Source organism: Octopus sinensis, linkage group LG7 (assembly GCF_006345805.1).
Source record: "Octopus sinensis linkage group LG7, ASM634580v1, whole genome shotgun sequence".
NCBI lineage: Eukaryota > Metazoa > Mollusca > Cephalopoda > Octopoda > Octopodidae > Octopus > Octopus sinensis.
In genome coordinates this window covers 72163260-72177590 of record NC_043003.1, presented here as the reverse complement: position 1 = coordinate 72177590, position 14331 = coordinate 72163260, and the positions used below count along the sequence as shown (strand labels likewise).

At 36.3% G+C, this 14331-nt stretch overlaps 1 protein-coding gene across 1 annotated transcript in view; it reads right to left on the bottom strand.

Moving 5' to 3' along the window:
- Nucleotides 1–5409: 5409 nt before the first annotated feature.
- LOC115214126 overlaps nt 5410–14331 on the bottom strand; it is a 74449-nt gene continuing 65527 nt past the window's right edge. The window contains exon 2 of the mRNA XM_029783188.2: nt 5410–6232. Coding sequence (XP_029639048.1) covers nt 5721–6232 — 512 coding nt within the window. The 3' untranslated portion in view covers nt 5410–5720. The remainder of the gene's footprint in view (nt 6233–14331) is intronic.

Here is a 14331-nt window from a genome sequence, read left to right as displayed (position 1 = left end):
TGGTTACTATTTCTAACAAACAGAGCGTGCATTGTCCACCCCCAGAAACCAATTTTGTTCGCATCTTACTCGATAATGTACATATCAAAAAACATGGCAACCTCAAACATGAACGCAATTAACTAAAGAATTCGTGATAGCTTCAAATGCTAGGCGTCTCCTGAAGATCTTTCCTGACGAATAAAACTGACTTTTTTTGCACGGTCTTAAAATACTTCTGCCTCCATCAACTATTAACCTCTACAACGCCCACATGAAACCTGCCATGGTATACTGCTATTGTATTTGGGACAGTACTGATGCTACAAATCCAGACCACATCTACATCCTACACCATGCGAGTGTTCGACAAGAAGTCACAAATTTCAAACTCTTGTCCGCATATGTACTGCCTCCTTTCTACCGTTACTATAATGGCCTCGGCTTCTCGGACGATCTCTCCTGAGACGAACTGTCACTTCCACTCTGGCACTCTTGACTCATTCGTATTTCATCTACTCAGTACCCGTTTTGAGACCAACTTCCAGGTGTCACGCTAACCACTACATACAATCTTTCCTACTTTGAACGTCAATCTCAGAATCCCTTCCCAGCATATGTCTTTCCTACCGTCTTTGGCTGCAGCAGTTTAAGCATAACATTGACTGTGTCATTCTTACCTATTACTAGCTACCTATGGTGATGGTGTGTTGTTGCTTAGCCCCAACTGAGATTTGATCTCGAAACTTATAATCAGGGGCACTACATCAGTGATCAACCTATCTTTGTTTTTCTTTTTTGCCAGTCATGGTGTGAGGTGGTATTAGATATACCATGATATATAAACCACGATACATTATCAAATGTAATACAGAGTGAGATGAGGAATTGTTAGAGCTATGAGATTCTGCACTACCGTAGGTAATTTGTTCCAACTGTGCAGTTTGACTTCGCCGACACTGATGCCAAATCATATCAGCAATTACCTGTCCCTTCGACAACATGGATGGCAACGTGGAGAGAGAAAATTTGCTGCATGTGCAAAAAATCATAAACAAAAAAAAAACAACAAAAAAAAGTCAAAGTACTTAAATTGCCTCTGTCTCTTCTCTGGAGAGGAACTTTACACGTGCAGATGTATACCCATCTCTGATCGACGAAGGTTTTACTGTATCTAGAAATATTTCTGTTAAATATGGACTGTCGTTTTCTTCAAAGCTTGAACGTATCTTTTTATCTTTTATCTTTGACTTGTTTCAGTCATTTGACTGCAGTCATGCTGGGGCACCGCCTTTGAATGAGTGTTTTTAGTCGAACAAATCGATCGCAGGACTTTTTTTAAAGCTTGGTACTTATTCTGCCGCTGTCTTTTGCCGAAACGCTACGTTACGGTGACGTAAACAAGCCAACACTGGTTGTAAAGCGGTGGCGGGAGACAAACACACATAAAGACACACATACATACATACACAAACACACTCGAGCACACACACTCACACACAAAATATTAAGATTCGGTTGAATTAAGTATTTAAATTGAGGCATGTTGCTAGTTCGGTATAATCTGTACGCCCCAACAATATTATTTGAATATTGAATATCAAGACTCCGTACCGGGGTATTTGTACTCAATATTCCTGTCGTGTGTTTAGACAACGCGACCCAGCTAAGTGAAGATATCCGCTCTTGGTACTTCAGACATGTACTTTTTATAAAGGTGCTTCTTATAATAGCTCCGAAGTACAAATTCCAAGCTAAGTGGACAGGATATAGATAAGTAACAAAGATTTACAGGTATCGATTCATTACGGCCGTTTCAAACGACTCCATTTAATTGATTAATGAAAACATTACATCAGTTTGAAAAAAAAACCGTTCTCATCAGATGACCACATAGACTTTAAACATAAAGGATAAACCATTTTTTAATAAATTCATATCAATAATGGAAGCCAAAATATCTACATTGCTTCCTTTTGTTATATAAAGGCGGCAAGCTGGCAGAAACGTTAGCATGACGGGCAAAAAGCCTAGCAGTATTTCGTCTGTCGTTACGTTCTGAGTTCAAATTCCGCCGAGGTTGACTTTGCCTCTCATCCTTTCGGGGTTGATAAATAAAGTACCAGTTTCGCACTGGGGTCGATGTAATCGACTTAATCCGTTTGTCTGTCCTTGTTTGTCCCCTCTGTGTTTAGCCCCTTGTGGGTAATAAAGAAACATATATCTGTGGCAGAATGAGTTGAGAAAATAGTTCTTTTTATTGCTTTAAAATAAACTATGTACTTCTACCCATATGATAATCGAATTCTGTTATACATTTATTTTAGAATGTCTTTATCATGACCTTCTAAACAATATCCTTAGAATATTCTTAATAGTTTTTCTTATATATTTAGGTATCCCATTATTAGGTTTTAAGCTTAATTTCTATCCTTATTCTACATATTGATTTCTCAGTTTAATATTATAATTTGCCAAGTTATAAATTACTACCTCCTGAATCCTTCAGTTCTAATTTCCACCCTAAAATTTATATTGTGGAAGCACTCCGTCGGTTACGACGATGAGGGTTCCGGTTGATCCGAATCAACGGAACAGCCTGCTCGTGAAATTAACGTGTAAGTGGCTGAGCACTCCACAGACATGTGCACCCTTAACGTAGTTCTCGGGGATATTCAGTGTGACACAGAGAGTGACAAGGCCGGCCCCTTGAAATACAGGTACAACAGAAACAGGAAGTAAGAGTGAGAGAAAGTTGTGGTGAAAGAGTACAGCAGGGATCACCACCATCCCCTGCCGTAGCCTCGTGGAGCTTTTAGGTGTTTTCGCTTAATAAACACTCACAACGCCCGGTCTGGGAATCGAAACCGCGATCCTATGACCGCGAGTCCGCTGCCCTAACCACTGGGCCATTGCGCCTCCACAAAATTTATATTACTTATCTCCTGGTTTTTCATTATATTGTCCTTTATTTGATAATCTAAATAAGTATTGGCCACCCCTATCCTTCTTTCTTCCAGTTACCTACCCCCTTCCTACCAGACATTCTCTTACTACCAACCTTGCAGCCTACCATTTTATGTAGATAAAGCTAGATATATGGTTCCAGTACATTGGGAGTCTAGGAGATTGTCTGACATTAATTGATTTATCACTATTAACTAGAATACAGTTGACAACTCCCAATGGATTTAATTCTAAATGGTTGAAAACTGTATACTACATAGAGTCTTCTAAATATAACTACGTCACCACACCTTTTATCCCGATCCCCACTGTTTCCTCTGCTACTCTCTAAATTATAGTAGGCGTATCAAGGCACGCATTATTTTCTAAAACTCATTCGCCCACGGATATAACAAAAGGTAACAATGTAAATATTTTGGTTTCCATTATTGATGTAATGTTTTCATTAATCAATTAAATGGTGCCACTTAAAACGGCTGTAATGACTTGACACCCGTACATCTTTGTTACTTATATATATATATATATATATATATATATATAATATATATATATATATATATATATATATATATACGGTGGGCTTCTTTCAGTTTCCGTCTACCGCGTCCACTTATAAGGCTTTGGTCGGCTCGAGGTTATAGTAGAACACACTTGCCCAAGGTGCCACGCAGTGGGAGGGAACATGAAATCATGTAGTCTGGAAGCAAGCTTCTTATCACACGGCCACACCTGTACTGTGTCTTAATTTTTAGAAGCATTGTTTTAAAACAGTTGGATGTAATTAAACAATTTTCTAAAGTGGTTAAGATGGAGCATAAGGAGGTTTGAGGTTGTGGGGTGTGCTTTGGGAAATTTTGAGACAGTAGGATATGTATTTTTTCTTTATTGTTATTAATCTTTTTTTCTATCGGTAAGCAGTATGCCATAGTTTAAGATGTTTAAAGGCAGTAGAATTTCATTTGAGCGTTTTAAGACAGTAAAATACAGAGTGAATTATTTTAAGACAACAGGTGTAATTTAAAGTGGTTTTTTAGATGGTAGATGTGGGAACGTAGAGTCTCTCTTGCGAGCTGGTCCCTTGCACTATTGTGGTTGTTGATGTTGTTACGTTCTTTTATTATATACGTAGTTTCTGTAGTTCCTTGTTTCTTCAACTTGCTGCTATTCCTGCACATGTTGTCTCTAACAGCTGAAGCTACTGTGACAGATGACATTGTTGCTGAAATGACAGTAGCAAGAGATGGTATTGACGACGATGGTTACGGTGTTTGTGATGATGATAACGACGATGGTAGCGTTGATGATGGTGTTGTTGCTGCTGATGATGATTATGATGTTGCTGTAGTTATTGCTGATGCATTATTACGCATCTGTTGTTGAAGATGATGATGATGACGACGACGACGATGATGATGATGATGATGATGATGATGATGATGATGATGATGATGATGATGATGATGATGAACATGTGGAGGAGGATTTATTTGCTATTTTTGTTGTCTTAAAAGTGTTATATATTATTGTTTTAATGATGATGCTATTACTAACATTTTGTGAATATTCTTGTTCATGTTGCTAATGTCTAGTGTTGTTGCGATAAGTTCCATGGATACCCTAGCTGTTGCTATTGGCAAATTACAGATAATGTTGCTAATGCGTAGGCTACTCTTGTCGTTGTTTTTTCTAGTTACTTCACATCAATACTTTTCTTGTAGGTTTGCTTATGGCATTTTTCTCGATCCAAATGTTAAGTCAGTAGCAGTATTGCTAATTTGCGAATGTTCTGGTTAAATTGCTTCACTTGTGATTGTCATCGTTGCCATAGCTATTGTTAATTTTACTGTCGATGCTGCACTCCCACTGTTACGGTTGTTACTACTACAGAAGAAACAACCAGTGTTACAGTCATTATTTAAAGTTAGCATATCTCATTATAATCAAACTCTTCTCGTTGTTGATATCGTAGATACGGCAATTATAGCAATCGGTGTCACTTATGATAATTTTGAATGTAGTTCTTGTTGTTCGTGTTGTAAAGTGTGGAAGTGGAGAGTGGCAGAGAGGAAGGCTAACCTATATGACGAGAAACCATCGGTTTTCTTTCCCTCTTTGTTCTTCCAACAATAATAATTTCTATGATAGAATCCACACCTTTTCCTGGTTAGTTGATCGTACCGACCCGGTACACGATCAGTGCGTCATTTTATGAACGCGAAGAGAAGACATATAAATTCCACCTAGCTTGGATTTGAAACCACAAAGAGGCGTAATTAAATCAAACAAGGCATTCCGTTTGGTTTGCTACCGAATCTGCCATCCACACCAATCTCAATTCCCAAATTCTTTAACACTATAATGTATATATATATTAAAACATTATAATGTACATATATTTCTTTCTTTTTTTTCTTCACTTGCCCACCTCCCCACCCTCGTTAATTTCCACTCTTTTTTCAATTTTCCTTTTCACAGTTTTCCGTTTTTGCTATTTTCTCGTTTTGTTATGTCGCCACCCCTGTTCTAGTTCTTGTTATCACGGTGATTTTGTTTACGTTTACTAAAAAATTGTTGCCTATCATTCACAGCGAGAGTGTGTATGCGTATGCTTCTGTTGTTTTTGTATGCTTTTAGTTTTTGGTTGTTTTTTTTCATTGTTTCGAACAGAGTCATATATACACGTTTGTTAATTTGTTGTCTTGAATATATGCAGATTGTTATTATTATTATTGTTATTATTATTATTATTGTTGTTGTTGTTGTTATCATCATTATTGTAAATTCCGCCTGACAACTTCCCGGCATTTTCTCTTCCTGTAGTTCTTTCGGGATTTACAGGATTTCCTCACACGCTGCATGTATTCTTGACGCATTTTGCAGCACTTTTCAAAATGGCTAGTGAATCTGGCCGCACATCGACCGATCTTGGGGAAAAGTTTCCCCAAGTATTGTCTTTTATGATAGTTGGTGCTTCTATATGATGAATTACTGTCGCTGTTCGATAGATGTACATTCATACTGCACGCCAGCTTTCGTCGTGCAACCTTCTTGCCCACACGACAACATTTCTGTGTATCAGGTATGAAGCCTCTGCGACTCAACGCATTAACGACATTCCGTTTCTTGTCTGGTGGTTTCGGTCTGGAATGCCGACGCCCTTCGCTCCCTTTTAGCAGACCGTCAAGACCGCCGCCGCCAGCACCACGCTGTATGTTCTTAAATGGTTTGGAGCGAGTTCGGTTGTGGTAGTGATCTCTTGCATGTAAGTGAACATAACCGTACACTGGAAAATAAGTGAAGAAAAAAAGAAAAAAAATGAGTGAGAGAATGAATAAATGCAGAAATATAAATCATGGAATGAAATATAATTTATTAGTGAAGACAAGGCAGATGATAGATATAAGTGACAAGAAATACATGATGGGTGGAATATAAAGGTGAGAAGAGAAAAAGATGAATGGTGGACAGAATAGTTGGGACAATAATAAACAATATTGTTTGTATACTACATGTTTATGTTGTTATTGCTTTTGTTGCTCTCGCTACTTAACTTCAACTTAATTCCAATCACGGCAGTTTTACGATTAAAAATATTCCACCTGAGCCCATCCCTTATCTAGGAATGCCATCTTTAAGGCGCTGGTGTTAGAAATAGGGCTGGTGTCCAAGGACTAAAGCTGTTGAAGTGATGTCCTGAAATTTTTTATGGTTTATATTGGGGACTCTTATAGAGGAATAATTGTTTATAAAATAATTATTTCGGAAGCATAAAATCATCAACATAGTTGACATGACCAACCTATCACATGCTACATGGTGATGAACTCTTCAATACTACCTTTTCCAGTCGCTGCAAGTCAGGTGTAACAGATTTCCAGCTCTTTTTCTGGTAAACTTTCACAAGTATTTTGATGTGTCGTTAATACAGGAATCGGACCATGTCTCAGATGCGTAATGTAGGGTTGTGGTGACCCAAGCATCATAACTGCGAGGCTCAAAGTTTTCTCAATTCTCAAGTTGATTTCATAATCTAGGGATCCATCCATGGAAACAGCTGCCATGATACACAAAAGAATCTATGGCATCAAGTCCGATCCCTTTCAAGAATATATTTAGTATTACACCCGTTTCCCTTGGCACAGATGTAAGCATCACCTACGTTTTCTTCAAAGAAATCCAAAAGCAGTATAGGCACTGAGGAACTGGTGCCTCATTTTCTGAATATCTCATACCAAGTGCAGCACAAGATCACTCCCATTCGTACGTGCATATGCAGAAAATCAATTTACAAACGAAGTCCCTTCGAATAATTTGTTTTGCATCGGTTACAGGTACTCTTTTTTCGCTCTGTTTGTCAAGAAATATAGTGAGTAAACAAACTTTTAATAAAATGTATGAGCTGTTACCAATGACGCTGTCGTTCACCAAGGACGATATTAATATACCGGCGTAATAACTATCTTGTGATGTACAAAAACACTGCAAAAGAGAAGTAAGTGACTGTTTGAAAAGCCTTAACTGAAATGGACTTGGCTATCCCATAAAAAGATTTCCATAAAACGTGTATTATATTTTAAGTATTGAGGTCGATCTGATGATTAATTAAAGACACTTGAAAAAAAAAAAGCAACAAGAGTTAACCCGAATATATGCATGTATGTTAAGGGTGGATATTCAGTGTGTGAGTATATATGTGAGCATGTGCACATGTATGTATGTGTGTGTGTACATATATATATATATATATATATATATCTATATATATATATATATATATATATATTCCCACACGCACACGCGTACTATCACACTGAATATCCACCTCTAATATATTAATAATATACACACACATACATTCATACATATGTATGTATGTGTGTATATATATATATATATATATTATATATATATATATATATATATATATATTCCCACACGCACACGCGTACTATCACACTGAATATCCACCTCTAATATATTTAATAATATACACACACATACATTCATACATATGTATGTATGTGTGTATATATATATATATATATTTCACACGTATAGACACACTAACACTATATTTACTTAAGATTACATACAATTACAGATCTCACTACTAAAATACAGGGCTCACAGATACACAGACATACAGACAAACACACACACACACACATACATACACTTGCTCACAGCTTACAAATGCATCTATCACATGAAAACCTTCTCTTTCGCTACAGCAGCCTTCAATATTATCCAGGACCCATTCACATCAGTTTGGGAGAGAAAGAGGTCAACAAAAGATCACTGTAACCGTATTTTTACAACTGCCTGCGATATTTCTCAACTGGTTGTTGATGCTGATGATAATGGTTGTGGTGGTGGTGGTGGAACAGGCGGTGGGGTTGGAGCTGATGTTGGTAGTTGTGGTTGTTGTTGTTGTTGTGGTGGTGGTGGTTATGATGGTTGAAGTGTTAGTGGTTCGGAGATGCGGAGGTCTCGGTGGTGATGGTGGTGTTGGTGTTATTATTTGTAGTAGTTCTTCGTATTGGTAATGGTGTTGTTTGTAGTGGTCGGTAGTGTTGGTGATGTTTTTGTTGTTGTTGTTGTTGGTGGTGGTGGTGGTGGAAGTGTTGGTGGGGGGTCGTTGTTGTTGTTGTTGGTGGGGATGTTAGTGGTGACGTTGGTGAAAGCGTCGGTAGTGGGAAGATGTGGAAATGATATATTATTATTATTATTATTATTATTAGTAGTAGTAGTAGTAGTAGTAGTGGTTGTAGTAGTAGTAGTGGTGGTGGTGGTGATGGTGGTGGTGGTGGTGGAGGTAATGCAGGAGAAGGTGGTGGTGATCGTCGTCGTAGTGGTGGTGGTGCGATGTTGGTGTTAGCGGTGGTGAGAAGTGACGGCATTATAAGGTGAACAGGGGAGAGTACTGGTTGTGATGACCATATCAACGGTGAAAGAGTTTGCATGGGTACAGCAGGTGGAGAGCCTGGCCAGGGTGATAGTGACAAGTGCGTGTATGTGTGTGTGTGTATGAGGTGGTATGAGGGCTCTGCAAGTCTTAAAGTGACATTCCTTTCCTGGCCTGGTGGGGTGGGAGCGTACCACGGAAAGGGTGGTAGTGGCGAGAGCGGTAGCGGTTACAGGGGGTTGATAGTAGGGTGATATGGCTGATATTTTTGTTAACATAGTTTTGATTTTACTCTTATTATTATTATTACAGTTGTAGTTGTTTTTACTGCTATTGTTATTCACGTTGCTCTCTTGAAGTTGTTGCTGTTGTTATTGTTGACATAGTTTTTTTTCATTGTTTATGTTGTGGTGTTGTATTGTTTCCCTCATTTTAAATGGTTATTGTTATTGTTCTGTATTTATTGGACTAAATTATTTTCAATGCTACTTGAGTCGTTATTGATCTCTTCCCCCTCTCTTTCTTACATACATACACACATACAAACATAAATATGAGAGAGAAAACACTAAGTGGACGCCCTTACGCTAAAGAGAGATCCGCATGAGTCTCAACCACTAAGAATTGTCCTCAAGAAAAATTTAGCGCACTATGAACGTAAGCGAGCAGGACAAATGAAAAATAACAAAAATATAGATTAACCCCTTACAATTGTTTCACTGTTTTCTTGAGAAATAATATTTCCTGAATCTCAGTTTTTTATGCGCTAAACCACTGATGTTAAATTGATGTTATTAAATTAATATCCAATTTTTTCACCCTCATTTTGTTTTTAATTCATACAAACATACATGGATACATTAGCCTGTTATAACCAAAATACAGCGGGCATGAAGAAAATGCCTGGTAGAACCCAATATACCTAGAGGGATGTCTGTTATGCATGTACTTGACGTAACATAAACTGCACAGGCTGATGCAACACATTTTGGTGCAGAATACCCATAACAAGTCGGCGAGCTGGCAGAAACGTTAGCACGCCGGGCGAAATGCGTAGCCGTGTGTCGTCTGTCGTTACGTTCTGAGTCCAAATTCCGCCGAGGTCGACTTTGCCTTTCATCCTTTCGGGGTCGATAAATTAAGTACCAGTTACGCACTGGGGTCGATATAATCGACTTAATCCGTTTGTCTGTCCTCTCTGTGTTTAACCCCTTGTGGGTAGTAAAGAAATAAGTATTTCGTCTGCCGTTACGTTCTGAGTTCAAATTCCGCCGAGGTCGACTTTGCCTTTCATTATTTCGGGGTCGATAAATAAAGTACCAGTTACACACTGGGGTCGATATAATCGACTGAATCCGTTTGTCTGTCCTTTTTTGTCCTCTCTGTGTTTAGCCTCTTGTGGATAGTAAAGAAATAGGTATTTCGTCTGTCTTTACGTTCAGTTCAAATCCTCCGAGGTCGGCTTTGTCTTTCATCCTTTCGAGGTCTATAAATTAAGTAACAGTTGCGTTCTGTAGTCGATCTAATCGACTGGCTCCCTCCCCAAAATTTCGGGCCTTGTGCCTAGAGCAGAAAAGAATATCTTACCTATAACACACAGTTGCAAGAAAGCTCGAAACGACCGTCGTACTGAATGAAGACGAGTGCTAAATCCAAACCCTCCACATCCCGTGCCCTTCGTCAGTTTCATATATATATATATATATATATATATATATATATATATATATATATATATATATATATATATATATATATGTATATATTATATATATATATATATGTATATGTATATGTATGTAAAAAAATACAAACTGGGACAAGAACGCAAAACATTTAGAAGACGATACAAAAACCACGGACGGGACATTCGAAGCCTTCAATCTTCAGTCACGAAGAAGAGGTTCCAGCTATGGAAGCAAGGTCTAGAATCGATGGGCCGTAGAGTTAACTTAGCAAAAACCAAAGTCTTAGTCAGTGGCAGGTCGTGTATAGGCACTGCGGAACTGCAGCACTCCCTATTTCCACTCGATACTATCGATAACATTCAATATAATGAGTCCTTTTCTTTTTAATTCTTTCTTCATGCTTGTACATTATATAATCTTTAAGCTTAATGTCAGTAGCCATCGCCTAGTTTATGAAAAGAATACGAAAATTCTCGTATAGAACTGTGCACTTCACAGTTCCAGCGACGCGGTGTTTGGCTGTTGTGCGCATGCTCACATGTCCGAGATAGGAAGCTTCACACAAGGGAGAGAGCACTGCATGAATGACAGTGCCGGGTGAAAGATAGTGTTTCCTTGAATTCCGTGTGTGTTGTGCTTAAAAACGTGTTTATATTTTTGTGTATGCACGTCTATATTCGCGGTAAACTATAACATAAAAATAAGAATGAAAAGCTAACGGATATGTTTTAAAAAATGGTAACAGGTCAAGACAAAGTATAATAAACAGGGCCACTTGTGTAAAGTAGAATATAACGTGACAGTTGGACTAGTAGAAAAAAACATAGAGAGTTATACATATACATATTAATATTGAAAAACGATAAAATATATGTATATATATTTTACACGAGGCTAAAAAGTGATGGGCAAAAGTATGTTTAAAAAGTTACAATATTAAAGTAAAAATGTACATATATGCAGAGAAAATAAACAAAGAGAACTTAAGAAGGAAAAAACATCGATCAGACAAGACTGACCGGTGTAATTCAAAATAGTTACCTTACTCAAAAACTAGCCCGAGGTAGGGGAGACAATCAGAAAAGAGTAGGAACAAAAAACGAATATATGAAGGAGAAAAATCCAAAAAATTACAAGTGATAGCAAAAACGTATACACTTAACACATAAGGATATACAGTCATACACATATACATACATACGTAACACACACATATATATAAAAAATGTACATACACTCACACATACACATACAGAGAATACACTCATACACATAGCCTAAGAGTGTAATAAGAGCTAATAAGAAAAAGGCAAAGAGCTAATCAGTAAGACTATTTAAGGTTAATGAAAAAAAATTTGGACATTTGTTTACAAAAGAAATCTCTTTCATCTCTCGAATTTAAGATAGAACCGTTCATTTTCATAATTATATAAGACTCTTCAAGGCATAAAAGGCACGTTCTATTTCTAATCCTATAAGAGGGGGCAGAAGAAAGAATATTGCAAGAAATTGAGAAATCTATGTTGTCTCTTTTAAGTTGCCATACCTTTTTGGATAAACTAGTGCTACTTTCTTTCTGAGGATCATTAAATGTTTATTTATGATTATTCAAACGCAATTTAAGAGGAGTCTGCGTGAAACCTACATAATGAAACCTAGAGAGATCACGTGTTGTGATAGTAGCTTTATATACAACTTTTTCATTTTACAATTACTTTTCACCTCACAGGTGTTAGGGTTTCTACAGTTACAAGTGTTACTAATATTAGGCGTATTATTATGGTATGTGTGTTGATAGAGGAAGAGATTGTGTGAGTATGGGAATCGTTGGTAGAAGATACAGAGCTATTTGAATAATAGGGGTTAGTCTAAGTATTAGAGGGGGTTAAATTCTTGTAGTAAATATTTAGTTAGCTATTGTTAAAGGAAGAAATAATCCTAAATATGTTAGAAGAAACTGATAAGCCAAATCTAATCATTCTGATATTGGATATCCCAGCATACTTAGATTTACTAAAATTTGATTTAATAAGAGAACGAATAGACTTTATAAAATTAGACTTCAAATGTTTAGCAAAAGGAAATATAATCCAATTATGTTATTATTGTGTTTCTTATTTGTATGATGGCTTTTATTAGATGGATCACCCGCTCGGAAGAAAGGTATAGGTTTCTTTTTACCTCTCGTATTAACACCATCACTAACAATGTTTTTCTCTTATTATTGCTATTATTAATATTATTAATATTCTTATTCTTATTATTATTGATATTGTTGTTGTTTTTATTATTATTATTATTATTATTATTATTATTATTATTATTATTATTATTATTATTATTAAGATAATATTGGACATCATTAGAGTTGGTTATGTAGTTGTGTGATGGATTTAGAGTATGTGAAGAAATAAGAGATTTTTTGAGAAAAGACTTTGTTTCGTGTTATTATATCCGGTTATGTTAATGTCTTTCTTGTAATGACTGCCAGTGAAATTACGATTGTTTGTCTTATTTGAAATATAGGTATTGGTAGAAATCTGGTTCGTAAAAGTTCGTTATTTGGTCCATAGTTATTAATTTTTTCCCTTTTTTATGGTGGAGTTATCTTTACAAATATACTTCACAGAGTTAAGTTGTGTGCCAGAGCGTTTCAATTCTTGATGGTGTTTAGAAGTTGTGGCGTGTTTATTGGAGTTCATATCCATATAGCCGTTGTTATGATTGGAAAAATAATTGTTAATTTTAGATTGTTAATAGTCTTTATGCTTATTAAAAATTTCTTCATTCGAGGATAATGAGTTAATTCTATTTTCAATTCTATGTTTCAAGCAAAAACATAAAAACAAAAACAGAAAACGAACTTTATTTTTCGAACAACGATAAAAACAAACAGAGAAACGAGACATGTAACATAAAGAATATTCCCCTTCATCAGTTGTCTCTGTTTCTACTACTCAGCGTTAGAGGGCAAGGACAATAAGCAACTTCGATGAAACGGTCCTTCTCGCAAAGCAAATTAAATATAATTTGAGATTTTCTGCGGAAGGTGAAAGTGGTAACCAGAACAGGACAGTGAGACAAAGACAGAAAAACAAACGGTGAGGGCCGTTAAGTCAAGATGATCGAAAAATTATTATGAACGCTAGGAAGACGAGCTTATGAGAGGAGACAGGTAAAAGCACGTGTTGTCTTGGGCAGAAAGATAGATTCTCTTTCGTCACGTGTCAGCGACGAGAGCTCTCCTCTTCACCTTTCCTTTTCTCTCACTCTTCCTCCTTGACTCTCTCGTCTTCCTAGCGTTCATAATAATTTTTCTATCGCCTTGGCTTAACAGCCCTCACCGTTTGTTAATATACATATATATGTACATGTATATATATACATATGTATATATACATATATATACATATATACATATATATATATATATGCCTATATATATATACATATACATACATATATGCATGCATATATATACACACATATATATATACATATATATATATATACACATATTATATATATACATATATATATATGTATACATATATATATACATATATACATACATATATATATACATACTATATATGCATACATATATATTGCTTTACTATACATACATATATATATATATATACGCATACTATACTACATATATTATTGTTATATTTCGGAATGGTCATATTGCCAGTTTAGCCAATAAAAACACACGCACTATATATTGGTGTTATTGGCCGAAATAAGATTAAGATTAATGCAAAAAATAAATATCACTGAAGCAAA